General features: G+C 47.5%; 2 protein-coding genes across 3 annotated transcripts in view; one reads left to right on the top strand and one right to left on the bottom strand.

Annotated features, from left to right (window-relative positions):
• The window catches only part of SUFU (SUFU negative regulator of hedgehog signaling), an 87,924-nt gene extending 78,237 nt beyond the window's left edge, over positions 1 to 9,687 (bottom strand). For both annotated transcript variants that reach the window (XM_036385581.2, XM_036385582.2), the window contains exons 1-2: positions 9,434 to 9,687; positions 3,645 to 3,779 (exon numbers count right to left, since the gene is read on the bottom strand). In XM_036385581.2, coding sequence (XP_036241474.1) covers positions 3,645 to 3,779; positions 9,434 to 9,615 — 317 coding nt within the window. In that variant the 5' untranslated portion in view covers positions 9,616 to 9,687. The remainder of the gene's footprint in view (positions 1 to 3,644; positions 3,780 to 9,433) is intronic.
• Positions 9,688 to 11,561: 1,874 nt separating this feature from the next.
• Positions 11,562 to 26,408, top strand: ACTR1A (actin related protein 1A). The gene is made up of 11 exons (XM_036385239.2): positions 11,562 to 11,695; positions 17,266 to 17,330; positions 18,218 to 18,293; positions 19,042 to 19,167; positions 19,954 to 20,078; positions 20,376 to 20,592; positions 21,491 to 21,583; positions 22,321 to 22,495; positions 23,352 to 23,413; positions 23,788 to 23,828; positions 24,219 to 26,408. Exons 1-11 carry the CDS (start codon positions 11,648 to 11,650, stop codon positions 24,319 to 24,321), a joined length of 1,131 nt encoding a protein of 376 aa, XP_036241132.1. The 5' UTR covers positions 11,562 to 11,647; the 3' UTR covers positions 24,322 to 26,408.
• The last annotated feature ends 324 nt before the right edge of the window (positions 26,409 to 26,732 follow it).

Raw genomic sequence — 26,732 nt, 5'->3', positions numbered from 1 at the left:
TACAACCCTGCAATTTTAATACAAATAAGACTATTCAAGGTGTTCAGGAATTCTCTTGCATCATGGTTTTCACTTTCCATGCACTTTAAAGTGTTCAGAAAATGAATGAGCACTCAAACTACAGAACAGTGAACAGTTAAGTGGAGATTCAAACCTTAGGCTTAGAGCAAACTGAAGTCAGAAGCCAGTCTGGGAAAAAACATTTTCCTTCTTAGTCCCTGGACAGCCCTGCAAACCTGTGCCAGCACAATCTGGGGCTGGCAAACACTGTGGCACCACTGTCATCTGGTCCAACCTTCCTGCTCATGCAGGGTAATCCCAGAGCACATGGCACAGGATTGCGTCCAGACAGTTCTTTAGTATCTCCACAGCCTCTCTGGACAATCTGTTCCAGTGCATGGTCACCCACACAGTAATTAGGTTCTTCCTCATCTGCAGGTGGAATTTCCTATGCATCAGGTTCTGCCCATTGCCTCCTGGGTCAGAGACTCCTGAGGGAGTCAGCTGAAGCTGGCACTGCCGCTGATAGAGTCTGAGTCCAGCTACACCTGCTGATGCTGCCTTCCTCATGCACCTGTTCTCCACCAAGGAAGAAGTCACCATAATGTTTGTAAACTGCAGGAATGATCTGTCCCTTGACCTCACTGACGGCCTGGCATCAGAGCACGAACCTGCAACTGCCAGCTAAGGCACTGGCTTTGTGCAGACACACAGGGACATGTTCCTTGCTGCTGGCATTGCTGTGGGCAGCTGCTGCCAGCAAGGGGTGGAGAAGAGTGCAGGACTCAGCATCTCCTCTCCCACAACTGCACTGGCCACATGCCTCCTGCCAGCAGGCTGCACACACTCACCACTGCAGTGCAGAATCTCTTCAGAATGCAAGAACAGTCGGAAAAAAAGGCCCTACTTTAACCCTGCTAAATAGATTCAAGAAGTCACACATTTGTTTTGATTAGAAAGAAGATAGAAAAAGCTAAAAATGGAGTATAACTTGCAAAAACATACTGGAAGGATTTTTGCTGCCACTCAAGTTGTGCAACATGCTCAACTGGAGAAACTTATTTCCATGCAAGCAGCTTGGCATGAAATCCCACTGAAAGGCCTGTGGTTCCCTAATGCTGTCATGACATCATGATTTAGGATTTTTAGAGCTATCAGCCCAGCACAGCTGGTGTCATGGTTGCCATTATACCATGAAACACTACGGGGTTTTAAATGAAAAAGGTTTCCTTGTTTTAAATTCTTAAGATTTCTTCCATCTTATTCTACAGATTCTTAAAACCAGACTGGTTCTGTAAGCAGAGTACAGCTGATACGTAAGCAGAGCAGGAAACAGTGCTGCTTTAACTGAAAATAAATCTGTCAACAAGGAGGCACAGGGAGAGCTCTACTTCAGACTTTTCAGGTTCTTATTAAAAAATATAAATTAAAGTCAACATTTTCACATTATTTGCTACATCTGTTTGCTATTCCATTATAAATAAAAATACGGGGCCTCCAATTCAGTGTTAGTTCACTCAAAAAAAAATCAAAAAGTCCTTTTCATTTAATACTGCATTATAATTGTTCTAGACTGTACTGCATTACCATGAGAGGTCTACAAGAAGTAAGCTACACGTTACCCAAACTGGACAATTAACAAGACCTTTGGCAGTGTTCTGTCTTTCCCCTTCTAAAGTATGAAGGACAGCAAGGCTATGGAAGCACATCCCTGATGTAGGAATCCTGCTGACTGTCACAAGCAGATCCAGCTCTGCACTCTTTGTAGACAGCTGGGAAACAAAAAAAAAATACAAACCCTTTCCTGTCTCCAGAGGCCAGGGCAATTGAACAAAGTGCCACACTGGTATTAAAGGAAATATACCAAAGATTTAAACTGCCCTGCAACCCCATGCTCCTGCCAACCATTCTACAGCACACTTTACCTGGGACAGCAGAATCCCAAAGCCCTTCAAGCAAAAAAAAAGACATTTTCTTGAACAAAGCTTTATTAAATTCCCTGTCAGAGAACAAGAACCTCCTGAGTGCATAGGAAAATCCACCACATTCCTACAGTGTGCACCCAGGGCTGGGCTCGTGATGTGCAATTCCCGCAGCCATTAAATTTCCAGAGCAGTTTTAGCAAACAGCAATTGCTCTTGGGAGTGAGAACTGCTGGTGAGTGCTCAGCTCCTTTGAAAACCTTCTCTCACATACCAGCTGGTAACTTCAGGTTCAGTGTATAGGAGATGTGTAGGTCTTGACAGCTCTACCACATGCATAAATGTATATTAAGGCTTTTGGACACAAGGGAGAACCAATCTACTCGACAGGACAAATACTATTAAGCTTTGTAGCTCCAAGAATGAGGCCAAATTAAAGGTGACAGACAGCAGACAGCTGAACATCTCAGGGCAAGTGACACAAGGACAGTGCTGTGGAGCTGGGGATGCTGTTCCAGGCAGGAGGGAACACACACCTGATCTATGAACAAAAGCACCATGTGAATGCCTACACGTTCACAGTAAGATCTCTTGGGAGGGAAGGAAGCCTTAAACTTCATTTCTTTCACTTGCCCTACTTTTCCTCTGGCACTGCAACTATCAATTGGGGTTTGTTGTTAATGGCTGCTTAAATGTCCCAGGCAGACCTCTATGACATGAGGGCCCTGTATAAAATCCAGACTTGTTTTCTGAAAAACAGTTCTGTAATCACAAACACAAGGAGAAAAAAAAACAGGAGAAACTGCCTTGAGGAATGGGTAAAGCTAAAGAAACTGCCCAACTGCTGCTGTTGCAAGAGAAGCACTTTGATGGAAAAAAAAAATGGTGGCTGAATCTTAACCAAGACAAACAAAAGAAGGAAAGGGACATTTATCCTGCAACTATAACACAGTGCAAAGACAGTTTCAGTGAACAGTGACAGCAGAAACCTTGTGCCATTTCTGGCTGGTTAAAAGGCCATGTTCACAGCCCCAAAATCATGATGGACTGGCTACTGCTACTCACTTCAACTGGAGTTAAGGAGTAAGGTCAGCTAACGAAAGACAAGAATAGGGTTAGCTCGTGCTGCCTCTGCTTGGTCTAATCCAAAGTTCCTGCTAGAAACCATTCACACCAACAACCTAAGATAATAATTTAATTACTGGAAAAAAGACAGTCAAACAATTAGAGTTTCAGGCTTCTGTTACACAAATTGGCACTTTATACAGCAGCCACTGGAGTGGCAGTCTGCTGACAGTAACACTGCTGTGCCAGCAACAGCAAAAATGCCCTTACAGCAGTTTTCCAGAGGAAGGCATTTAACATGCACAGGGAGAGGTCAGGATTTAAGTGTACAACCATAACAGATTACAGAGTGTGAAAAACACAACAAGAGAGACAGTTAAAAGAAAATTTCCCAACAAGTTGAAAGAAATTTAAAGAAAAACTCACTCAACACTGAAAGGAAATATACTGCATTCAAAGCCTGCAGAGGGGAACACAGAATGTCTTCTACATGCAAGCACAGGCATACGTCATTGTTTTTGAGACCAGGGCTAGAGTGTTCTCAACAGAAAACCAGCTGTTCAAATAATATGAGCAGCAGGACAGGGTTTTACCTACACACCCCCAAAATGCAACACAAAACTCAACACACAGCTACAGAACCTAAATGACACTTACTCATGTACTCTGTTGTCTCCATACAAGTCACTTAACCCAAAGCTGACGTAGTGCCAGTGCTCAGGAACATTCAGTGCTGGGTTTCCCAGGTTTCTATACATGCTAACATAGTCCAGAGGGTCAGGTCCTCCCAACCTGCATGAAAAACAGAAATATTCTTACGTAAGTTAGTTCGCTCAAGACAAAGGGTAAGTCTCCCCAGGTGCTAGAAGAGGTTGTACAAAGACCTGATTTAAAACAAAAAGTAGAACATTCAAATTACCTCTAAAAAAACAAAAAGATTGAGGAGAAAGGTTAGGTTAAGTCCAGAAAGCTTTGAGCACAGGAAGACAAAGTACATGTGTGCAACATGCTAAAAATGTTTTTAATGTTAAAGCATAAAAACCTCTGGAAAATCATATTAAAGCTTCCACAAAACACAAAGAAAATTGAAAAACTGTACTAGTAAAAGAGCAATGGCTGTATCTGCATTGCAAACTCTTAATTCAGTCCAGAGGCACATACCTCAAAAAAAGTGATGCTATTCCAAGCAGACTTTGAAATTACTAAGTTTTGAAGAGAGTAATCCATACTTTTGAACACAGACAAAATAGTTCAAACAGTGGAAGAGAAAAACATTAATTCAGTAAAACTAGCAGCAAAACTTCTAAAAATACACCACTTGCATTAACCAAGAATGAGTAAAAAGCACCACTGTACTCTGTGCATCAGCATTAGAATGGCTTCCTTAAAAGAACATAACTCAAAAGTTAATGCAGCACAGGCAGGTTATGCTACACAGCAACCACCAAAGCCTGCAGCCACCCTTCCTGCTACAAGGCACAGGGAATTGAGGCTGTGTGCCAGCAGAGAGCAGAGCACATCCTCCTGCCACTCACGTCACCTCTGTCTGAGCAAAGACAGGACAACTCCCTGCTGAAGGAAGGAACATGCTGGACTGTTTTGCTGTTTGCCCTGTCAATCACAAAACACCTACCCACAAGCAGTTTTGGCACAGCTGAGCAGCTGTTTAACCACTTTGTGCCTACAACACACTGTGTCTTCAAGTAGAACTCCCAGCTGCTCCAAACAAGAAAATCCAAACTCACATGACCCCATTCACTGGAACAAATGATTCTTTCTACACATCAATTCCTCTCATGTCTATTGTCTGAAACAGACCCTTACACAATCATCCGCAGGTTTCAGGGCATGGCTGTGCTTCCTTCACTTGTCCTGAGGGTTTGTGTATCATGATACACAGTCTCCATGGTTGGACAGATGGATCCAGCCCTAGTGACAGTGAGACACTGTTTTATATTCTCTGCCCTCCTCCTGTTGCCCAACTTTATCAAGTCTGTACAAAACAGCTTATCAGTTTGGTGTACTAAAAGGCCTCTCCACAGGTGTGCTGTGCTGCCTTGCTCCTACTGCTGCTGGCAAAAAACCAGAGCAGCTGCCTAACAAGACTGACTTTACGTAGGACAGCTTCCCACTCCTAAGTCATATATTGCCATCATGGTGACTGAGACCAGTTACAGCTTCTCCAGCAGGTCAGTCAAGGATGCAGCCCAGGATACTAGGGCAGGACAGAGGGGATGAGCAGCTTACCCCCAGTAGTGGCACAGGTGTCCATTGTCAAAGGCTACATCAGAACAATGCAGCCTCCTCATATAACAAGTGGCATCCGCACGGCATAAAAGGCAAAGTGGTGAGCAAACACAGGGAGAGTGTATCAGACCCCATGATGAAGCTGAGTCTGATCTTCAGTAGACACCTGAAAAAACCTGTTTTCAAAGTCTAGCAATAGTTTGAAACACTCAGGAAAAAAACAAGTCCCCTCTGACACCCTTTTCTCACCTGTTCCCTTTCACTGGCATCAGGTCACACTGGAGGCTGAGGTCTCGACCAGAAACACCCATCCAGGTGGCTCTGTTCAGAGCATGGCACCTGTGTCCTGGCCAGTGCTCAGCCCTCCAGGGATCCATGATGGAAGCAGTCAGATGGAAGCAATTCCAGCCAGGATGGTCACTCACCCTGAAGGAGTGGCAGTGACCAGCAGCAGCCACATACAATTATTACTGGACTGGAAGGATCTGGAGTGAGGGAGGTTCATGCACTGACCAGTGGGAGAGGTTAGTCAGTGGTCAGAGCAGCTGTGTGGGCTTTGCAATGAAGGGAACACTGCTATGCGACCAGCATCTCCTACATAAAGAAAACCTGTTTCCAAACTGGGTTTAATAACACTTTAGAAGTCAAACAATCAATGCTGGAACACTGCTGACACAGGCACTCTGACACTGACAACACACAAGAGAAACCTCTATACTGCCCTTTTCAGGACAGGGACTATTCCTGTCCCATGTCATGAGCACATGCTTTTCCCTAGGGCTACTCAAACACAATTGTCAGGTCTGATGCAGATGGCAAGTCCTGCCTAGGACAGCCTCAGGCAAGCCAAACACTTCTCCCCCACTCCTGCCAGCAATCCTGTGTTTGTCTCCAAAGGCCAAACTTCTCAGGAGAGCTGCAGCACCGCACCACCAAGAGGTGGCCACGGCAACGTGGCAGCAGGTGACCTGGAGAAGCTGAGCTCAGCCCTGCCCAGAGTTCACATGCTGCTCAATTATCCAGTCACACCATCTTTACTCGCTGAGAAATGTAGTAGGCTTGGAAGAGATATAGACTAAAAGCCTGCAGCAGTGACTAATTAAATTTTGAACAACATATATCCAAGCCATACACCTATCCCAAAACCACCGTAACTGCACAAACATCCAGCATGAGCTTTAAGCCAGCTACCTGCAGCACTCAGTAACACAGCCATGGCAATAATGCTCACCAAAGGTTAGTCAGCACAGATATTTATCCAGTTTCGGTGGCAGGTTTCACTGCTCTCTGTCGGCACTGCTGAGGTACATCCTCCTCCCGCCCACGGCCGCCGCGGCAGGGTTCGACCTTGTATCACAATCTACATATCAGTACATGCACTCACACAAAGAGCTGGAAGCGTTGGAGGATTTTATTAGGAAGAGCCCAACTTCAAAGCCAGAGGTACAGTACAAATTTGTTACATTCTCTATTCATGGAGCTCATTCAGGAGCAGGAAGGGCAGCCTCAGGGGAAACCCTGTATTTGCATCTGCACCAAGAGTCTTCTTTTGACTGATGTTAAGAGACCTCTGAAGTTTGTGTGGAAGGAGAAACACAGAGGAAAGAGACCCACAATGGAAAGACATTGGAAAACTCCTAATTCATTCACCCTGAAAAGTCCTTAGTGTATTGTTTGTAGTTACTTCCCAGCAGCTGACAATAGGATTGCTTTTCACAGCCACCTTCTGACAACCCTTCAGAAGTAGCCTGTGATTCCCAAATGGCCGCAGACCACAGCTCACTGCACAGGTTTTTGAGAGTATGGCCTAAATTTAAGACAGGTGATAAAAACCCAGTAGTTGAGCCCAAATTATGCTTATTTCAAAACTTATCACAAAAAAAAAAAAAAGAACAAATTTGATTTTTTCACCAGCAATTCTATGCAACAAGATCTTTCAATCTGAGATACTCTACCATATTTTTTATAATAAAAGTGGATACTGGACATCAACAGACAAACTCCATCTTGGTGCACAGCCTTCACAAAGACAGACAGAAACTCTTCCAAGAAGTTCTGATTGGATCCCAAGCTATGCAAATAGCATTTTAGAAGACTAGTTCCGTTAAATAATCCACATGGCTAAACTCCTTTGTGCAACAGGCATGGAGTTCTGCAGATTCTCCAACGTTACACAGTTAGGATCTGCTCTGATCTGCAAGCCAAAGACTACAACGTCAGCTCCCTGAACAAAAAAAACAAATCGCTGTTAACCATAGAGAAACTGATACATATAATTAAAAGCTGATTAGTGTTACAATATTTCTCCAAAGGCAGAGAACCTCATTCAGCCATTTCCTCTTCTAATCTAAACCAGCTAATAGCTGGCAGCCCAGGCAGAGTAGGACAGAGAGTGTTGTGGCAGGAGTTGTTCTACCAGACATAACAAAACCAAGCTCCAAGTTTCACCCAACAACAGGAAGGAAAGAACTTGTGGCGCCCATGGAGGCTTTACCTCACACAAGCATTTCCTGCACAGGACAGCAGTAGAAAGCTCACCTTTACAACAGAAGCTCAGCTCTCACTGCTGGCTGAGCTAACAGCTGGAGGAACCACTAAGTGGAAAATGCCAGGATAAACAGGCCTTCACATTACTTCTTACTTGCAACCTGCCATCACTGTCAGCAGTAATCATTTTAGTGCTTGAGCTCCAACTGCAGCAAAACCCTCATCAATCCCTTAAGCAACAAGGTTTCTTCCCAAACAAGGGTCTTTGCCATTCTTCACTATAGACCTAAATTTCCCTCAACCTCCACAAATCCTACACCACTATAGGCAGTATGCTTTAAGCTGTTGATAGAAAAGAAGTGCTAACGTGACTGGAAATGCTTCATGAGTATCTAAGATTAGACATAGCTGTAAAAACAGACTGATCAGACCACCACCAAAGTACTGATGTGCATAGATGACTAAGAAATTTATATTTTGAGGTCTCAGATTTGCAAAATCTTATCTCAGCCCACTGTGTCATTTTAATACAATACTCTCCTAGGCACTAAAGGCTAACACACAAACTTCTTGCTAGAATCACTTAAAAAACTACACTTCTGTGGACAACAGCAATAGCTTTGTCTGTCAGAACAGCACACAGGGAGGATGTTATTCTACTGTTGTTCAGGACTCTAATTAGATAAAAACATACAGGTTGAAGTGAGCTGTAAATAAAGAAGTTCAGCATTTATTAGTTTTTTTCAAGTGCTGGGGTAGGGACTGGCCAATGTCATGTAAAGCAAACTTTCAGGGGTGACTTGATCGTGTTCTTTAGCCCCAGAAGAGGGGCCTGACCAGCTAAGCGACAGCAAAAAGCAAAAGGAACTCCTCTTCACACGGGATTAGACGCTAGACACTTATCTTCATAGCTAAACATCCAAGAACTTCCTTCATGCCACTCTCCTACATAAACAACTGCTGTTCCTGGTGTCAGACACTGTGTCAGCAGAGACACTGCACAGCAGATCCACAGTCTGTGATAACACATGGCTGTGTAAGGGCAAGGGAAGCTGGCACTGCCCCGTGGGCTGTATGGGTACACAAGGCATGTGTCCGGCCTGCAGGCTGCAACAGCGGCTTCACTCTGGTCACTGCTGCCACACTGGAACCCCAGGGTCCCGGCAGGAGACAGAGCTCCTGCCTCCTGTCCAGGGGGAAACTCCAGACCCTCACCTTCTGTGGGAACACCTCCACTGAGTAAAACACACTCCCTTTTCCTAAGATCTGCCCCAGCTGGGGCCTTCATCAGCAACCCCTCACTCAGGGACCCTCCAAATCACCCCAGAAACCCCAATGCACTCTCCTGATTTCAGTGCACACCTCTCTAGACCCTTCTCCTATTGCCAGCACATTCTCCCCAGGAGCCCCCTCCAAACATACGCCCCAGGCAACCGACTGCACCCCCAATCCCTCCATCCCCCGCTGCACGTCCCCAAAACTCTTGCACCTCACCCCTAACACAGGACGCAACCCCCAGTCCCTCTCCCCTTGCTGCAACCCTCCCCAGCCCCTCCAGCTTACCCGTGCAACGTCTCCAGCCCCCGGGCTTCTCCCAAACCTCTCCCGCTCCCACCACTCCTCCCAAACCCTCTCCTATCCCACACAAGGCGCCGGCCTCACGGCTCCCCCCAGCTCCACGCAAGACCCCGGCCCCATCCAGGCCGCCTCACCAGTACTTGAGGATGGCGGTGACCTGGAGCGGGTTGGGCTGGTCGGGATAGAGGCGGCGGCATTCGCCGTAGATACCGTGCAGCCCCGGCGGGAACAGCGACGGGAAGGACGCAGACCCGGACCCCGAGCCGGACCCCGGCCCGCCCGCGGGGGGCCCCCCGCCCGGCCGCACGCCCTCCATGTCCCGGAGGCGGCTGGTCCCGGCCCGTCCCAGTTGGTGCCGAAGCCGCTCCGCTCCCGCCAGGCGCTCCCGGCCCGGCCCGGCCCGGCCCAAGCGGCTGCGCGGAGCCGCGGAGGAGGGGCGGAGCCTACTGCCGGGCCGCGTGAGTGACAGACCAGCTCCGCCAATGACGGCGCTGCGCGGGGCTCCGCGCGGAGGGGGTGGGGCCCCGCTGCAAGGGCGGTGTGAGTGACAGGACGGTCTGACCAATGGAAGCTCGCGGGCCGGAGGGCGGCCGCGCCTCTGCCCCCGCCCTTCGCTCCGTTACGGGCGCGCCCCCTAGCGGCGGCGCGGGGGCCCGCGGTGGGCGGGGCGATGCCCGCGCGAGGCCGTGGCGGGAACGCGGAGCGGGTCCCTGGAGGAGCGGGAGGTCCCGCACCCGGGCAGGCCTGGGACACAGCGGGGGTTCTTACTGCTGCCTTTACACCTCCTCCAGTGCTCAAGGCACCTTTCCTCTCCCCGTGCGATCTCTGTGTCGGTAGGGCCCTTGCAGGCAGCTGGAAGCTGCCACTAGGTGAAGTTTGGGGGCTCACATTGACGATCTGGCTCATTCCTGAGCCCCAACTACAACTGTGGCCATGCAAAGCCGAGTATGTACGTGTGGATGGTGTGTGCACAATAGTCCTACACACCTTTGCTAGAGCAGGGTCCTGCTTGTTAATCAGCAAATAGAAAAAAATGAGCTATAGAGTGCTCAGAGGAGAGGGTGGGTGCGCATGCTCACATTTCTCACTTAAAAAGGTGAGAGTTTATTCTAAAAACATTCACGACACCATTTGGGAGAACACACATGGTCAAGAAGCTGACAAGCTGACACCCAGTGACAATCTCCTGATAGAGGAGGTAAGCAGTTGGTGTCCTCACTTCCCACAGTGAAAAATATTTCACTTGTCCTGTTACCATACTACTTTTTGTGACATCTGCCTGAGTAGTCAGTTACAGTCAGCTGAGAAGGGGAATGTAACAGAGTACCTATGAAAGGCTCTGTTTGCTCCATACACCCATGAGTGTCTCCTGGCGTTCACTGAAGTGATACAACACTAGCCTTAATTTAAATCCCTCAATCCTGTTGTACAAAAACTCCCTCTTGTAGACTAGGTGAATGGAGAAGGTTTATAAAGGTACACATCTGGGATGAAACTTATCTGCTGGGGCTAAAGGCAGGAACTACAAGAGAAAAGTCCATGTCTGCAGGAGAAATGTGAGACAAGACAGGTGAATCAAGCCTTCAGGTGTGCTCACTGGCATGGAAGTCCATTTTAATTAATTTCAAGACCCAGAGTTTCAGGCATCGATTATTCCGAGTGCTTTTAGAATACTTAGTCAATAGAAAATGACAATGTGTTCATTGTTCAATACTGACATGTTCATGATGTGCATTCTTTATACTGACACCTCTTGTGTGGCTCTCGTGCCTCAAAAATTGAGAGAAACTGGTATTTCATGGAGGGAACAGATGTGTTATGACCAGTAGCTCGTAAAGATGATCACATGAAATTATGGGACAGTAATAGGCTTTCCTTAGTCATAGATCCCCGCTACAGAAGTTTATGGGATCATCTTTTTCTCCTTTCCTATTAGAAAAAATTAGGCGGGGGGATATCTCTTAAGCATAAACCAGCCAGTTGCGATGCAGCGTTTTTGGTGGAAGCACCCAGCTGTCTCCTGGACTGCAACACGCAGCGGTTTCTGGGCCGTGGATGTGTCCGCAGGATTCCCTTTTTCCGCACTCCGCCTCCCAGCACGCCCCGCTCCTACGCCGGCCTACAGTTCCCAGCATGGCTCGCTGCCGGCGCCGGCCTACAGCTCCCGGCATGCGCCGCTCCCGGCGCGCCTCCCGGCTTGACTCTGCGCAGCGCCGGACTATAGCTCCCGGCAGGCGCCGCGGCGGCAGGAATACATCACCCAGGCGGCGCCGCGTCGCCGCTCCGCGCATGCGCCGCCGAGGGCTGGGCTGTTGCTCCCTCACGGGCGGCTGCGGCGGGTCCTCGCCATGGAGTCCTACGATGTGATAGCGAACCAGCCCGTCGTGATAGACAACGTGAGTCCGGGCGGCCGCGCGTCCCGGGAGCGGGGAGGGCCCGCAGTCCCTTTGTCATCGGGGCGGCCGCGCCCTACCCGCCGCCGCCCCCCCCACCTCGGCCGGCTCGGCCGCCGCCTCCGGTCCTCTCACGGCGCCATACGGCGTCCACGGGGGGCGGGGCCGCTGCGCGTCGGCGAGTCGCGATTGGCTGGGGCGACTGGCAGTCACCCGCAGCGGGGCCGCTGCTCCGCGCTGGGGGGCGCAGCCCCCGCCGCCGCCGAGCTGCCGCTGGTTGGGAGGGGCGGCGCGCCCCTATTGGCTGAGACAGCTGTCTGTCATCGGGACAGCCCGCTGCTACCTGCCGGAGCGGGGCGGGACCGTCGCCAGAACACCTGCGTTCATTGGCAGCTGCCGCTGTCAGTCAGGCGGAGCTTTCCCGGTCCCGCCCCACCCCTCTTTGTGCGGGGGGACAATGGGGGTGCCAGGCCAGATCATGGCCACACTCCCAGCGTGCTGTAGGGCAGGCCTTCGCCAGGGTTCCAGTGTGCTCCTGGCAGGCCGTGGATGCACCCCCGGCAAGCTCTGGGGGTGCTGGCGCTTCCCTGGGCCCATGCAGGACATGGAGCTCTCCAGCCAGGCACCCCTCACAGGCCCAGACAGACAGAAGCCTTGACCTCTGTACTGCCCCTCCTCCAGCGCATCCAGCACAGTGGTCACAACAAGGCAGTGCCGTTCCCAAGGCATGGATTCCTGTGCCTTGGAATGCCATTGCTGACGGATCTGTGCCCGGGGTTGCATCAGCGTAGTGTGGTGTTGCAGATGGCTGCTCCAGTGTGCTGATGCTGCTCATTAGCACAAAGCAGACCTTCAGTCTGTGTGTGTAATAGCTCTGCGGGAGATGAATGACAGTGATTCCGTGCCTCTTTGAGGTACTTCTGGGTCCAGTTCTGATTTGCCCCATCCATGCTGCCCTCCCAGGAGGAAGGACCATCCAGGAAGGAATGGGAGGGCATGTCTTGGACAGAGCCTCCTTCAGTGTACTGAGTCACAAACCCGTGCTCCTCCCTTCTGACCTCTATCGCCAGTGGTTGAGATTCTGTTGTTTTGAAGGGTCAGTACTGTGCTCCATTCTTCTTCCACAAGCTTAATTTCTCCTGAATTTTTTTGCCATATGAATTGGGTTTTCTGGCCTGGCACTTCTCCACCTATTGCTTTAACTCTTCAGAAGGTGAATAATTGTAGGTCTTCTCAGATAAAGGTGGTTATTCTTCTGACTTTTTCTTTATTATGGATCCCAAGTTCCTCTCTACAGCATGAGCTCTCTGATACAGTTTTGGCTTTGTTTATTTCCCTGGAATCTTACAGCAGAGGGATTTGAGTCAGACATTGAAGGAAAGTATTTAATAGAAAATGAGAATAAGCAGTAAAATTGACTATGTTGAGAAAAACATGTATCTTCTTTATTGAAGATGTTAAAAAATGCATTAGGTTGATTGTTTTTGGGAATGCCTGTATCAGCACTGATCCTGCTGCGTTATTGAGTGATTAGCTAAATATTAAAGTTACCTCTAGGTTTTCTGGCACTGTGAGGATCGCTTTGTTGAGCTATTAATGTAGTAGCAGCCTATATTTAATTTCAGCATGTCCTTTTGTTATTTAGTGCAATGATTGCTGCCTCTGCCTCAGACCTGAAGAAGGGCTCATGTGCTAGCAGCTGATTCTGTGTCTTTTTTAATTTTATCAGCCGGTCTTATAAAAGCTAATTCTTGTTCTTGCCTCTCCGATAAATGAGCTTCCCCCCTTCCCCTCCCTACAAGAAGCAGAATGGAGCAGTTGTTGTTGCATCTGCCTGGAACGCTGGCAGGCTGTGGGCCAAGGAGACTCGTGGTGACACTGCATTTTTGCTGCTCTTTGGAGTTCAGGCAGGATGGGAAGTGGAGCTGCACAGAGCAGGTACCACTCTTCCCACTGCTGTTCCATTACTGCTTTTCTGCAGAGAGCTGCAGATGCCTTTTGAAGGCTGAATGTTATCCTGTCTCACATGCCTGTGTGTGGGAAGGGGGAAGTGAGATACTGAGCTGGTGAGAGCCAGACCCCTCCAGTCCCAGCCCTGCTCTAGAATCTCAGTGTGTTCCAAAAGGACATGAAGTTCTGTAGCTAAAAAATTAGCAGGGAGATTTTTTTTCTCTTACAGTACATTGCTCTTAACTGTATGCTTTCACTAGGAGAGCTTTGTAATGTACAGTGGGAGGTTGGAGCTGTACCTCAGCACAACTTTATACTCTCCATTGTCTAATTTTTAAGAGTTGTATTCCCATCTGCAGTCCAGCAAGCTCTCTCTGAACGTCTAGGAGCCCTGCTGAGCATAATGCACATGTCAGTAGACCAGCTGTGGCCTAAGTCAGTGCAAATTTCTTGACTTCCATGGAACCTGGAATTTTCTTGTTTGCCTTGTAGTCTAAGTGGTGGCATTTTATGCAACTGAGCTATCAGCAAGTGCTGTTGTGTCTTTGGTTTGTTCTTGATCTTATAAATTCTGTATCAAATAAAACAGTTTTACAACAATATGAAATGTGCACTCTCCATAGAAAGTGCTACATGGAAGATTGATTCGTGATTTCCATTTAAATTTGAGTCCTAAATGCACCAAGATGAATGAATCCATAACCAATTGGCCACAGAGCTAATAGATGAGGTATGTTCAGGGATGAGGTATGTTCAGTTCCAAATTTTTAATGAATTTATCTTTCCTGACTTTTACATTTTACATGTAGTTTTTCTTCTAATATTCTTTTGCTCTGATTAAAAATAAAATAAACCGCTGCCAGATAAAATGGAATGAAAACGCAGCCAGGATAGTTACTGGTGGAAGTATATAAATTTTTCAATTTTTTAAAAAGTTTTAATAAATCAGAGTTTGTAACAAAAGAGAATATGCATGTGGTTTTGCTTATTTGAAACAAAGATGAAAAAATAAGTCTTTAAACCTTCTGAATCAGAGTTATTTCAAAATGTAAACATTTTCCTCTCATTGCATAGGAATCTCAAACTGGTCTATAATAAACAGATTTACTCAGTGTGCACATATCTTCAAAGAAGTAAAATATTTTCAAGAAAAATTGAATAGGTCAGAAAGTGCAGTCAGGTCTTTGTAGTGCGGAGATACCAAACAGCTGCTCTTGGTTTGTTCCCAGGCACTTGGAAGCACAGTTGTGTTGAAGCCCCATCCCACCGGCACATTCAAAGCAGTCATTTGTCTTTGACTCCAAGTTGGAGTTCTGAACTCCCAACACATTTGGTTAACTCTGAACTTCAGTATGTAAATCTTAAAATACATAACTTGCTAAGAACCTCACCAGGACACACTGGGCAAGCTTTAATCTCTTAAGTTTAAATAGGAACATCATTGTTCTCCTGAAACCAGTTCTCCACAGCAGAATGTGCTAGCAACAAGATCACTCATAAGCCTGAACAAAATATTCACTAAGTGCAATATTCTAATTTGGTTACATTATGTTACTGCATTTCATTCAATTATTTTTCTGCAAGACTTGCCACAGGATGGTATTCTTTCCCAGGTAGAGAGTTGTTTATAAGCTATGATTAGAAAAATCAAAATAGTGGTTTTGGTTTGTTCCTTGCTTCACTTTGAAGGGAATAGCCAGAAGATAGTCTGTGTCAAGGAAAGTCTTTTTAACGCTTCACCTGCTACTTTGTCACACTGTTATCAGTTAGTGCAGACCTTGGGATGCACCTGGAGCTGAGTCCCTGTGTGGAAAGGAAGTAGTTAGTCCTGCCCAGTTGGCAGCTTGGGTGTGCTCCTGGAGCCAGCCTGGCTGCAGGTGTTTATCAGGAGACAAGGATTCAAGCAATCTGCCTTTCATATGCTTTATAAATAGCTGTGTCTGGTTTGCAGAGTATTCCTGACACTCCTCTCCTACAGATGTGTCCTGGCAAATCTGACTCTGGTGGTTTAGAGGCAGGAGTATCCCAGCTCTGGTGGCAGAGTGCACACACGCTGTGCAGAGCCTGACATCCCTGATGAAGCTGCTGATGGAAGTAGCTTGGCAGTAAAGCACTGGACTGTGAACGGGAGAGGCTGGGGCCACCCCACATTCCTTTCTGCTGAGCCTGCTCTGGCTGGTAACCTCTGGCACTGGGAAGGCAGCATTGGAAACCACTTCAGCCAGAGCTTGCTTGTCAGAGCCCTCAGCAACTCATCTGGCCCCAGCCTCAAAGCAAAAGTGGTGATGCTGACCCATGCAGAGGTGGTGAGAAGTGGAAAGCTATGGAGGAGCTGTGTTGCTACTCATTTTAAACTGCGGTGGGGTAGCCAAAGTATATTTTTGGCCTCCATACCAGAGCATTCCTACTGCAGAGCCCTTGAGAGTGAACAGGCACTTCACAGGTCAGAGCTTTCAGTGCAAGCTCACACACACTTTGCTCCCACCATGGGGCTAAGCAGAACTGCTCCTCTTTCTGCAGAAGAGCTTGTGCCCATGGTAGGCTGGGATTACCCGTGAAACGGCTTATCTGAGGAGATCCTATGAAAATCCTCTCCTTAGCAAAACTTGGGTGTTCCTGCAAGCTGCTCATTGTTTCAAGATGTCATTCCCTTGTGCAGGGAGAGGAAATGGAGGAGGGGAAGGAGTCAGCACAGATCCAAGTTGATGATGGTGTTCCAGGATGCTTCCGGACAGGGAATGAGAGCTGTGGGGCCAGATGCCCGGCACTGACTCCCTGCCAGGGCCTTGCTGTGGCTGGTTTTACCCACCCTATGTTTGCTGCTTTGAATGTTGCAGAAGGCTCTTGGATCTGTGCCTTCCTGACTGCCATCTCTCATCTCTTCTTTGACTCTTCTGAACAAGCTCTATCCCATCAGCTGTGCTTCCTGCCCCCAGTTTTTCCCCTTGCAGTGTAACCGTCACTTTTGTCCTTTCCCAACCAGTCTGGGTTGGCTTCCAGTGCCTTTTCTGACCACACTTCTGCCTCCTTAGCGTCAGCTAGTTCATCCACCATCTGATCATCTTTTCCCTATTTCTTCTCCAGTCTGTTTCTCACAATTCTTTGCTACTTCCTTCTCTGACTTTATCTGCCCTCCCTCCATCTTTTCCAAATCTCCTTCTGAGAGGCCTGTAGCCTTCATTCTTCCAGTGCCTCCTGAAGCTGGCAGAGTTCAGTTGTTCTTGCTGGGCTTTCTGGAGTGTTCTCCTCCCCCCAATGGTTATCTAATATCAATAGACACCTGTGGAGTGTGAATTTAGCTTCCTGCACCCCTCACGTAACCCTGGCTAGAAAAATACTCATCTATAACAGGGTGTTTGGGTGTGTGCAGAGCAGTACCAGGGTGCACGGGATGGTTGTTCCCTGTGAGATGTGTCACTGCCAGAGAGGGTGCCAGTCACCCTCTACAACAGCTAAGCTGGCACTTCCCATCCCCAAGCAGCCTGGAGAGTCAGTCCCTTGGGAGCTTTATTCCTAGTAGAAAGGAGAGGATCTGGCAGTCCTGATGTACTTTGCTGCTCCTCTAAAACTTGTGAAGATGGTGGAATGAGTGATAAGCTCACGTATTTGTCTTGCTTCCACAGGGCTCGGGTGTGATTAAAGCAGGTTTTGCGGGCGATCAAATACCAAAATACTGCTTTCCTAACTAGTAAGTATTCTGCTGGTTCTTGGTAACTTAGTACTGTGTACCAATTCTTTGATATGTAGAGGGGAAGAATTGCCCAATTTTATGAATGGAAAAATGAGTTACTCTTTTCTGCCTGCTGCAGAGAAGCATCAGGGAGATGAGAGCTCCGCTGTTAGATATTTTGAGATTTTTGGAGACATACACACACATCATAAAAGATGACATCACTTTGTCAGGCTCAACACACAACCAAAGCTGTAGGATCCTTTAATCTGCACACATGAGGAAAAGGACCTGGAAAAAGTAAAATTTGGCATAAGAAATGTGAAGACCTCTGTATTTTTTCAGTGTGTGGTATGATGTCTTGATTCCTGCCAGACTTTTTTGTGAGTTTTCTAAGAGTTTTGCCAGGATGAAGGCTGCTGGAACAGGAACTCTGAATAGTCACTGGCTTTTATTTTCAGTGTGGTGGGGTTTTAGTGAGTAGTTTTGTGTTCTGAGCATATTTTCTATATGGGATAGTGGGGTATGGGACACAAATGTTTAAGCTGAGAAGTCTGCCTGAGGTCAGGCAGCACATGTGGATCCAACAACTCAGACAATTGTTCAGTCTAGCCATGTTCATCCCAGGCACTGTTGAACAGGTGAGTCCTGAATAAGCAGTGAAAATATGGCCAGACTCAGCTGGTTTATGTCCAGCCAGTTCAGAACTGTCTACAATCAGTCCCCTTCACCTCTGATTTCTGAGATTAGCTCAGAGCAAACCTGGGTCTGTCTGCACCTGGTGACACCCCCAAACTCACCCACTGAGAAAGTTCTGGTTAGGACAGAGAGAAACACAAAGTATGCAATCCTTAGGTGCATCTGAGCTCTTTGTAGAAGCATTTACTCTGTTGTCTCTGTTCTAGTGTGGGCAGACCAAAGCACGTTCGTGTTATGGCTGGTGCTTTAGAAGGGGACATTTTCATTGGTCCAAAGGCAGAGGTAAGAACACCTGCACACTGCACTTGTCCATATATCTCAGTGTGCTGCTGTAAGGGGGGGATGTGGCAGCTGGGCTGTGGTTCTTTGGTATCGTGTAGGTCCGAAGAGTAGAATAGATAGTCACTTGCATATGTGTCCACAGTGGAGTGTAAAGCTTAATTAAATTCTTGTGCCAATCTGCTGACACAGACCTAGTTCCCAAAGTCTTCAATATCTCTCTTTTCTTTTTAGGCTACTTTTAGCTCTACATTGTTACATACTTTGACTGGGAACTTTAGAAATGGACTCTACTCAATTGCTGTATATCTCCCTGCCGTGGGCAGGAAGCTTCTCTCCACAGTCCTGCTTCTATCAGCATGTAGTCAGTTGTGTAGTCACATTTCTTGTGAGCCTTCAAACTGCATTCCCCAGTAACATCCTATTATGGTTTTTTATGTCATGGCTGATCTGGTAGTACAAAGATACCGTATGATAGGTGTCTATGTGTTGACTTTAAAAGTGTTTTGATGGAATATGCTCTGCAAATGTCAGATGTAGACATTCCTACTTGGTGTGAAAAGGCCTTGTCTAGTCTTGGCTTCTCTGGGAGAGATGTTTGTGATGAATGTTCAGGTTTTGCCCTGTATGCTATAGATAAGTTATCTTTTAGTGGAATCAAAAATGTAGGTGAGTCTGACAGTAAGTCACAGTGCTCAGAAGTGTGATTGTTGAAAGCTCTGATGCTCTCTTGTTCTTCCTGTTTGCTCAGGAGCACAGAGGTCTTCTTGCGATCCGATACCCGATGGAGCATGGCATAGTGAAGGACTGGAATGACATGGAGCGCATCTGGCAGTACGTGTATTCTAAAGACCAGCTCCAGACTTTCTCAGAAGAGGTGAGAGACCACGTTATGTAAAGGCACAGGCGTCATTCAATGCGTGTGTAATACCAGGAGCATTGGAACTTGGAAAGATTTGGGACTTTTCCTTTGGCCTTCTTTCTGAATGTGTGTCTGTTGCTAAATTAGGGTTTTTCACCTCTCAAGAGATACTGCACAAGAAGTGTCCAAGCAGAATTCTTCTCCAGATCTGATGGTCTGGCCTAACTGAAAATCTGCCTTTCACATTTGCTATTCACACTCTCTCTAATGATTCTACTCTTGGCCAAGTGTTTCTGACTTTTCCTGTTCTGCCTGCACATCAGGCATATCCACTCTGCAGTGATATGAGTTGAAGTGAGGAAGGAGAAAACCACAGTCCTGTGGTCTGGAAGGATCAGACCAAAACTTATTAAATGTCTGAGAGCAATCTAAGTTGTGGAGTAGGAATATTTCTGTCTGCCTGTGCTAAAAGACCATATGCCTTCACCCTTTCTTAGGGTGTGTATTTTGGCTAATCTGGCTGATTTTTTGTCACTGAGAGTCATCCTACTTGTCCTTCATGGGTCAGAGTTACTCACAGAGTACATTTCCTAACACTTCTTTATAACTAGACCAGAACCCTGCTGGTATTCCAATCTAATAGAGATTATTCAATCTAATACAGCTCAGCTGAAATTACTCCTTTGTACCTGCCCTCTTGCACCAGTGGTTCCTAAAATGAAAAAATAAGCAGAAACATTTAGGAACATACCCCTACTGCCTCCTGGTTACTGCAGCACAGCTCCTTCTTCTCTTTCCCAGCATCCTGTGCTGCTGACAGAAGCACCCCTAAACCCGCGCAAGAACAGAGAGCGTGCTGCTGAGGTGTTTTTTGAGACCTTCAATGTGCCAGCACTATTCATCTCCATGCAAGCTGTGCTTAGCCTGTAAGTGTCTTTTGTCTTTGATTTGTGTTCGCGGAATGTTGCTATGAAATCCATTCTACAAAACTGTGGGAGACCTCACTGATGTCTCCCCCTTTTCATGCAAGAACTGAAACTCAATTTGTGTAATAAAGAGTTTACAGGAAATTTGCTGAACTGCAAACAGAGCTTGTGTTTTGAGGGGTTTTTAGGTCCTGTTTTATGTGAAATCTTTGCTTCCTGAGTTGAGTGTGGATGTGCTGCTTTCCTGAGCTCGCTTTGAGTTGCTTGTTCTGACTTGAGCCTTTGTCCCTTTGGTAGCTACGCGACCGGCAGGACCACGGGAGTGGTGCTGGACTCTGGGGATGGCGTCACCCACGCAGTTCCCATCTATGAAGGCTTTGCCATGCCTCACTCCATCATGCGGATTGACATCGCTGGCCGGGATGTCTCCCGCTTCCTGCGCCTCTATCTCCGGAAGGAAGGCTATGACTTCCACACAACCTCTGAGTTTGAGATTGTCAAGACCATCAAGGAGGTGATGCCCTGCCTTGTTTCTGTGTTTGTCCAAGAGGGGATTTCTTCTCTAGGGAAGTTGTGGCTTGTGAAATCTGGTGGGAAGTTTCAGCCTACCTAGCTCTGCACCTAAATCCATTGGTGGAGGGAGTCCAGGGCAACTAAGATGATTAAAGGACTCTAACATGTGGAAAGGCAGGGAGAGCTTGGACTGTTGAGCCACAAGAAATGTTTGGGGAGAGTCTCATTGATGTATATAAATGTCTGACGGGAGGGTGCAGAGAAAACAGAGCCAGACTCATTTCAGTGACGTCCAGTGACAGGACAAGATACACAAACTGAAGCACAGGAGGTTCTGTCTGAACATAAACTTTCTTTAGCGCGAGGGTGACCAAGTGCTGGCACAGTTTGTCTAGAGGGTTGTGGAGTCTCCATCTTCGGTAATATCACCTGGACGTGGTCCTGGACAGCCTGCTTTAGGGAACCCTGCGTGGACAAGATCATTTGCAAGAGGTCATTTGCAACCTCAGCTGTCCCGTATTCTGAGAGAGTTATAGTCAAAATCACATTAATCACTTTTGAGAGGCTGTTAACATGGATGTGAAGATGGGCTGGTGGTTCAGAATTAGTTTTGCATTTACCTGTGCTGCAGTTTTTCAGGGTCTGATGATGGCTTTCAGTAGTGTTTGTTTCCCTTCATGGAGTTAAATCCATGGCAACTAGGGATCACAAGTGGGATATTGCAATGTAGTTTGCCTGTTGTGAACCTTTAAGGTCTTTTCTCCAGCACATAATACTGTTGAAATCAGTCTTCCCAAAGGGATACATGGATTTTGATTATTAGTGAGAAAAACATTTTATCAGAGGTATTTGGGTTTACCCATCTCATCTCCCTCTCCTTGACTCTGTTTCCTCTCCAGCGTGCCTGCTACCTGTCAATAAACCCCCAGAAGGATGAGACTCTGGAGACTGAGAAGGCTCAGTACTACCTGCCAGATGGAAGCACTATTGAGGTTTGTAAGAACCACTCTTGGAGAATTCCTCATGTGAGGCACAGGTTTTCCAGAAAAGCTCCACAGTAATGGGAAATTTCATGCGGTGTTAGGTGGGAGGGGGTAATTTTAAAAGACCATAACTCATCCTAGGCTGTTGACTGGGCACTAGAATCTTTAAGGAAAGAAAACTTTACTAGAAACCTCACAACTTCTAGAAGTCCTGAGTAAGGATGCAGTGTAACAATGGGGACTCTGAGCTGTTTGAGAGCAGACTCTGACCTAATAAACTTTATGCAGATTAGGTATGGAGTGTGAGTAGGTGTCAGCTCACTAAATCCATCAGTGGTTTTATATACAGTGCCTTTTGTCCTGCCTAGAATTGTCTCCTGTGCATTAACAGTTGACTTGAGGAGTTAGGAATACTCCTTAGAAGACTCAGCCCACTATAGAATGGTCGAAAGAGAGGAAATACAGGTTTTACCTCCACTACCAGGGCTGGATTTGCTCCCTTTATACCAGACCTGCTGTATGGGGCTGAACAAGTTTCTTCATCTCTTTCATGTGCAAATTGGAAATGGTGCCCTTTGTAGGGGTTGTAGTCCAGACTGGCATTCACTTGGGATCTAGTGATGCAGCATCAATGTCCAGGAAGTTTCATTACTCTGAAGCTTCACCTAAGAAAGACAGGCCCATCTGTAGGTAGTGAAGAAAGCCACACTGTTCTCTTCCCTGTGTCCTAACTTCTGCTCTTGCAGATTGGCCCTGCCCGCTTCCGAGCCCCAGAGCTCCTGTTCCGGCCGGACCTGATAGGGGAGGAATGTGAAGGACTTCACGAAGTGCTCGTTTTTGCCATTCAGAAGTCAGACATGGATCTGAGGCGAACGCTGTTTTCCAACATTGTGCTGTCTGGAGGCTCCACACTTTTCAAAGGTTCCTGCCTCTCCTCTTTCAGTGTGCTGTGACATACCTGATCTCTTGCTTCTTTCTCATGTGAAACTGGGAAGATAACCCAGATCACCCAGTTTATCCTCTGGGGTGAGGGCTGTGTAAATTCTGCTCTATCAGAGCATTTACTTCCTAATTTTCTGAGTCCTAGTCATATCCTGCTGGGTATGCAGGACACCTGCCCTCGTACATCACTTTCTGGGCTTGGAGGGCTGTTACTGTTTTCCTCCAGTCAATGCCTGTGGAAGGACTGAATAGCTGTGTTTATTCCTGCTGCTGTAGCTCACAATATCTGAGACTAGATACCAAAAAGGACTCTTCCACCTTCTAAGGTTTCTTTAGGTCTCTGATATGTGAGAGTTCAATGGTCCTCGTCCTGCATGAGTGTCAGCTATGTGTGTGCAGAAAGGTTTCAACCCATCTCCTCAGGGCTCAGTTGGTACTTGCTGACCTAAAGATACGCTCTGCCAGAACCCATCAGTCTGTTATCCAGTGGTTGACATCTCCAAACAGATCCAGTCTTCCCATTCAACCCCCTGTACAAATGGGCTGGACACAGGAGGAATGCCTAGGGAAGGAGGAGGTCCTAGCTAAAACCCTTGTTTGCTTGACTCAGGTTGCTGCTGAGGAATAGAGCCCATTGTGCCAGTGTTTGAGCTTTCAGTGAGACAAAGTCCTGTTATGTCATTGTCTGTGTTCTGTGCCTCCCCAGACTGGACTTAGTGTAAGATGTGGAATGGGGTATTTGTATAGGACTGCACAGGCCATGTCCACATTGTTAGTGGATGGGACTTGGGATTTTGCTGAGGTGCTCACACTACATGTTTTCTGTCTTGTGTAGGCTTTGGTGACAGGCTGTTGAGCGAAGTGAAGAAACTGGCTCCGAAGGATGTCAAAATAAGGGTAAGAGCCATCTCTTTTGTGTTTGTCACTTACCAAGTGTATTGGTCTGTGACCTTGAAAGAACCTCGCTCAGACTGCAGCTGCCATTTACTTCAAATCAGAAATGCCTTTCCTGAGACACTCACATGCCCAACAGCATTTGCTGTTGTGATGAAAATCAGTTAGGTTTCATCACTGAGAAGCTGGCTCCTCTGACATGACCCCTGTCCAGGATTCTGGACAAGAGTGGCTGTTTTGGGGGGACTGCCAGGTGTCTTTCTCTTGGGAGAGGTCACATCTGTGTCAGGTGCTAGCTGGAGTGAAGTGTGGGCAGTGTGCTAGGAGGAGCAGACTGGAGCTTGGGGAGGTACAGACTGATTCTCTCTTTCTTCCAGATATCGGCTCCTCAGGAGAGATTGTATTCCACGTGGATTGGGTATGTATGTGCTGTACAGCAACACATTTTGCTGTGGGATTGGGCTGGAGAGGCACAGCCCAGTAGCTCTCATGTTGTTATCCCAGCTGGTGCTGTGTGTCAGGGGGGTTGTGTTGCTCAGCTGGGCAATGCTTGGTGTGTTCATGAAGCAGCAGTCACCAGGTCATGTGGGAGGGGGCAAGTGGTGCCAGGCTCTGTAGCACTGGCACATTTGAGGATAGTAGGAGAGGGAGTGACTGTCCAGAGAATGTGTCTGTCATGTGTAACTGAGCCTAGGCACCTTACTGTCATGGGGAAGCATCATGATAGAAACAGCCCATCTCTGCAGAGATACTGTGAGAGTGCCCCCAGCATTTTCCTTTAACCCGTAACATGCCTGTCTCTCTGTAGTGGCTCTATCCTGGCCTCTCTGGACACCTTTAAGAAAATGTGGGTTTCGAAAAAGGAATATGAAGAAGATGGAGCTCGTGCCATCCACCGAAAAACCTTCTAGCCCTGGGACCTGTCCTCAGTCTCCTCCGAAGACTCACTTAAACTCGCTTTTCTGAGTCCGAGTGTCTGAGAGCTGCCTGTGTGTGTGTGTGTGCGCCAGCATGCCCCGATGTCACTGAGCAAAGACGACAGCAGCAGGAGGGTTGTATTAGTACTACTAACTTTTTTGTTTTGGTTTGGTTTTTTTTTATGGAAAGGAGAAAATACCAATCTACATTTCTCCAGAATGGCCCATTCCTTTCTCATTTCAGTCCCTTATTTTCTGTATCACAGTCACATCTGTCATTGTAAAACAAATAAGCAAAAACAAAGGGAACAGCTTATAGAAACTGCCTGGCAAGCCAGAAGGGAGCCAACCACTGCAGACTGCTCGTGCAGGCTTTAGTCAGCCTGACCGCAATGCCTGGATTGTCTGGAAACACATAGCTGAAGCCCCATAGCTACTTCCTTCTTCAGCAGTGTCTTCACCATCAGTAAGTTTTTGAAGTTGTTTTTAATATATTTTTTATTAAGAGAAAGCACATTCTCAACAGTTAAGTCCATTTGCCCCCACTGTTTTGGTGTGTGAGTGTGTGTATGACTGTGTAACTTCTTAGCCTGATGTGGGGTCTGCACCACAGCTGGAGAAGTTGGCGATAGGACTTAGTTTGTATTGCATGGAGTAGAACAAAGCAAATCTAATCAGCTATCATTGTACTAGACGGTTATTCTCTCGTACCTTGTTTTAAATACCTTTTCTCCTCTGGAAGCAAGTACCCCGGAATGGGCGTGAAGGCACTTGTGTGTTCCCCCTCAACCTGCCAAGATTTACAGTGCTGACTTCTCATGTTCTTTGTAAGAGTCGAGGCTGTTTCCCTCCTTCCTGCCATGTCAGGCCAAAGGGAGCATGTATTCACAGCCAGGCATAACTCTTGTGTACTTTATCCATTCTGGGGCAAAATAATAATTGGGAAGGTGCATTGTAATGTAAGAATTGTTTTATTTATTGAAATGTCTGAGGATATCTCAAATACTGACCACAGCACCTGGGAATTACGCTTTGGGTCTTCTTTGAGCACCTGTTGCCCAGCTGCCCGCTGCTCAATGTTCGCACTGCGCACAGCACCCACGCTTAGCGGAAAGGCCAGCCCTGCACCACCCCTGTCCCTGCTCCGCTGGGACTCGCTGGTCACTGGGAATGCACCAGGGGAGAGGAGCAAAGCGCTGGGAGGCCGGTGTGGGTGGCACGTGTGTGAGCAGGAAGTTGTCCTGCTGGCTGTGTTCTGCTGCACTGCAGTGCCTTTCTGCTCACCTGCTGGCTGCTTTGCTTGTACTGCTCTAACAGCCCTGGGCAGCCTGCAGACCTGCTTGTGTTGGGGCATGCCACTGTTCCAGTTTTACTTGTGCATTATTCGGTGCTCTCTTTTTTCCCCATTAGTTTTCTGCAGAACATGGCAGTAGCAATGGAGCTGGACTTGGTGGCAGTTCCTCCCTGTTTCTCTCTTTTCTGTTCTTTGCCACACATCACCCTTGGGTCACTCTCAGGTGCAGAGATGGGTAAGAGCTGGAGGATTGCCACAGAGGTGAGGGAAAGGCCAGTGCACTGCCCCAGCTGAGACAAATGTAAGCAGCAGCCAGTTGCCACTGCAGGAACCACATTCTTAGGGCTCACCCCTGGGTTTGGAGAGGCTGTAGGCAGGTGGGTAGGGTGGTCTCTTCCAGCTGAGGCTAGGCTGCTTGTTCCCCTCGCCCCATCGGAGCAGACTGTTTTTTAAGCAAGAACCTGTCAGAAAAGAGCCATCAATGCTCAGCCTTCTGCTGGGAAACTGGTTGTGTTCTTGCTGATTTGCTGCAGCACACGGGGGAATTCCAGCAAATTCCCCTCCGTTCCATTACTGTGTGCCCCAGGCAGTGCTCTCCATCCCCCCAGCCCCTCCGCTGGCCTTGCAGCAGCAGTGCTCCATTTTGTAACCTGCAGTGACTGGGCAGGATGGTGCTGTCTCCAATCTAGCATTTGTTTAGTCTGCCTGACTGTTCCCTTGCACACTGTCCAAACCATGTTGCCTGGTGGTGCCCAGCATACTTAAATAAAGTCATTCATATACAACACTCAAGCCTCCTTCTCCGCCCACGTTTGCAATTTTAAGGCGGTAACTTGTGTTCTCTTGCCTGTGCAGAATTGTTGCTGGCCAGACAACATCTTTGGTCCAGGATTGCATTCCTGGTCTGGCTTTTGTGGGACGAGATTCCTGGGTTGCAGCCGTGGTGTCCACATCTACTCTCCTTTACATGTGTTATCCCTGAATCTTCTGTCACTGCAGAGAGGTGAAAGGCTGGAAGACGGCAGCCTGGGCTGAGAAAGGGTGATGCCACTGCTGTTTGCAGAGAGAGCAGTGAGTAGTTGTTCTCAAAGGGAAGGGGGCACAGTGCCCA

Source organism: Molothrus ater, chromosome 8 (assembly GCF_012460135.2).
Source record: "Molothrus ater isolate BHLD 08-10-18 breed brown headed cowbird chromosome 8, BPBGC_Mater_1.1, whole genome shotgun sequence".
NCBI classification, from domain to species: Eukaryota; Metazoa; Chordata; class Aves; order Passeriformes; family Icteridae; genus Molothrus; species Molothrus ater.
The sequence above is the reverse complement of the archived record's forward strand: the minus strand, read 5'-3'. Positions and strand labels throughout refer to the sequence as shown.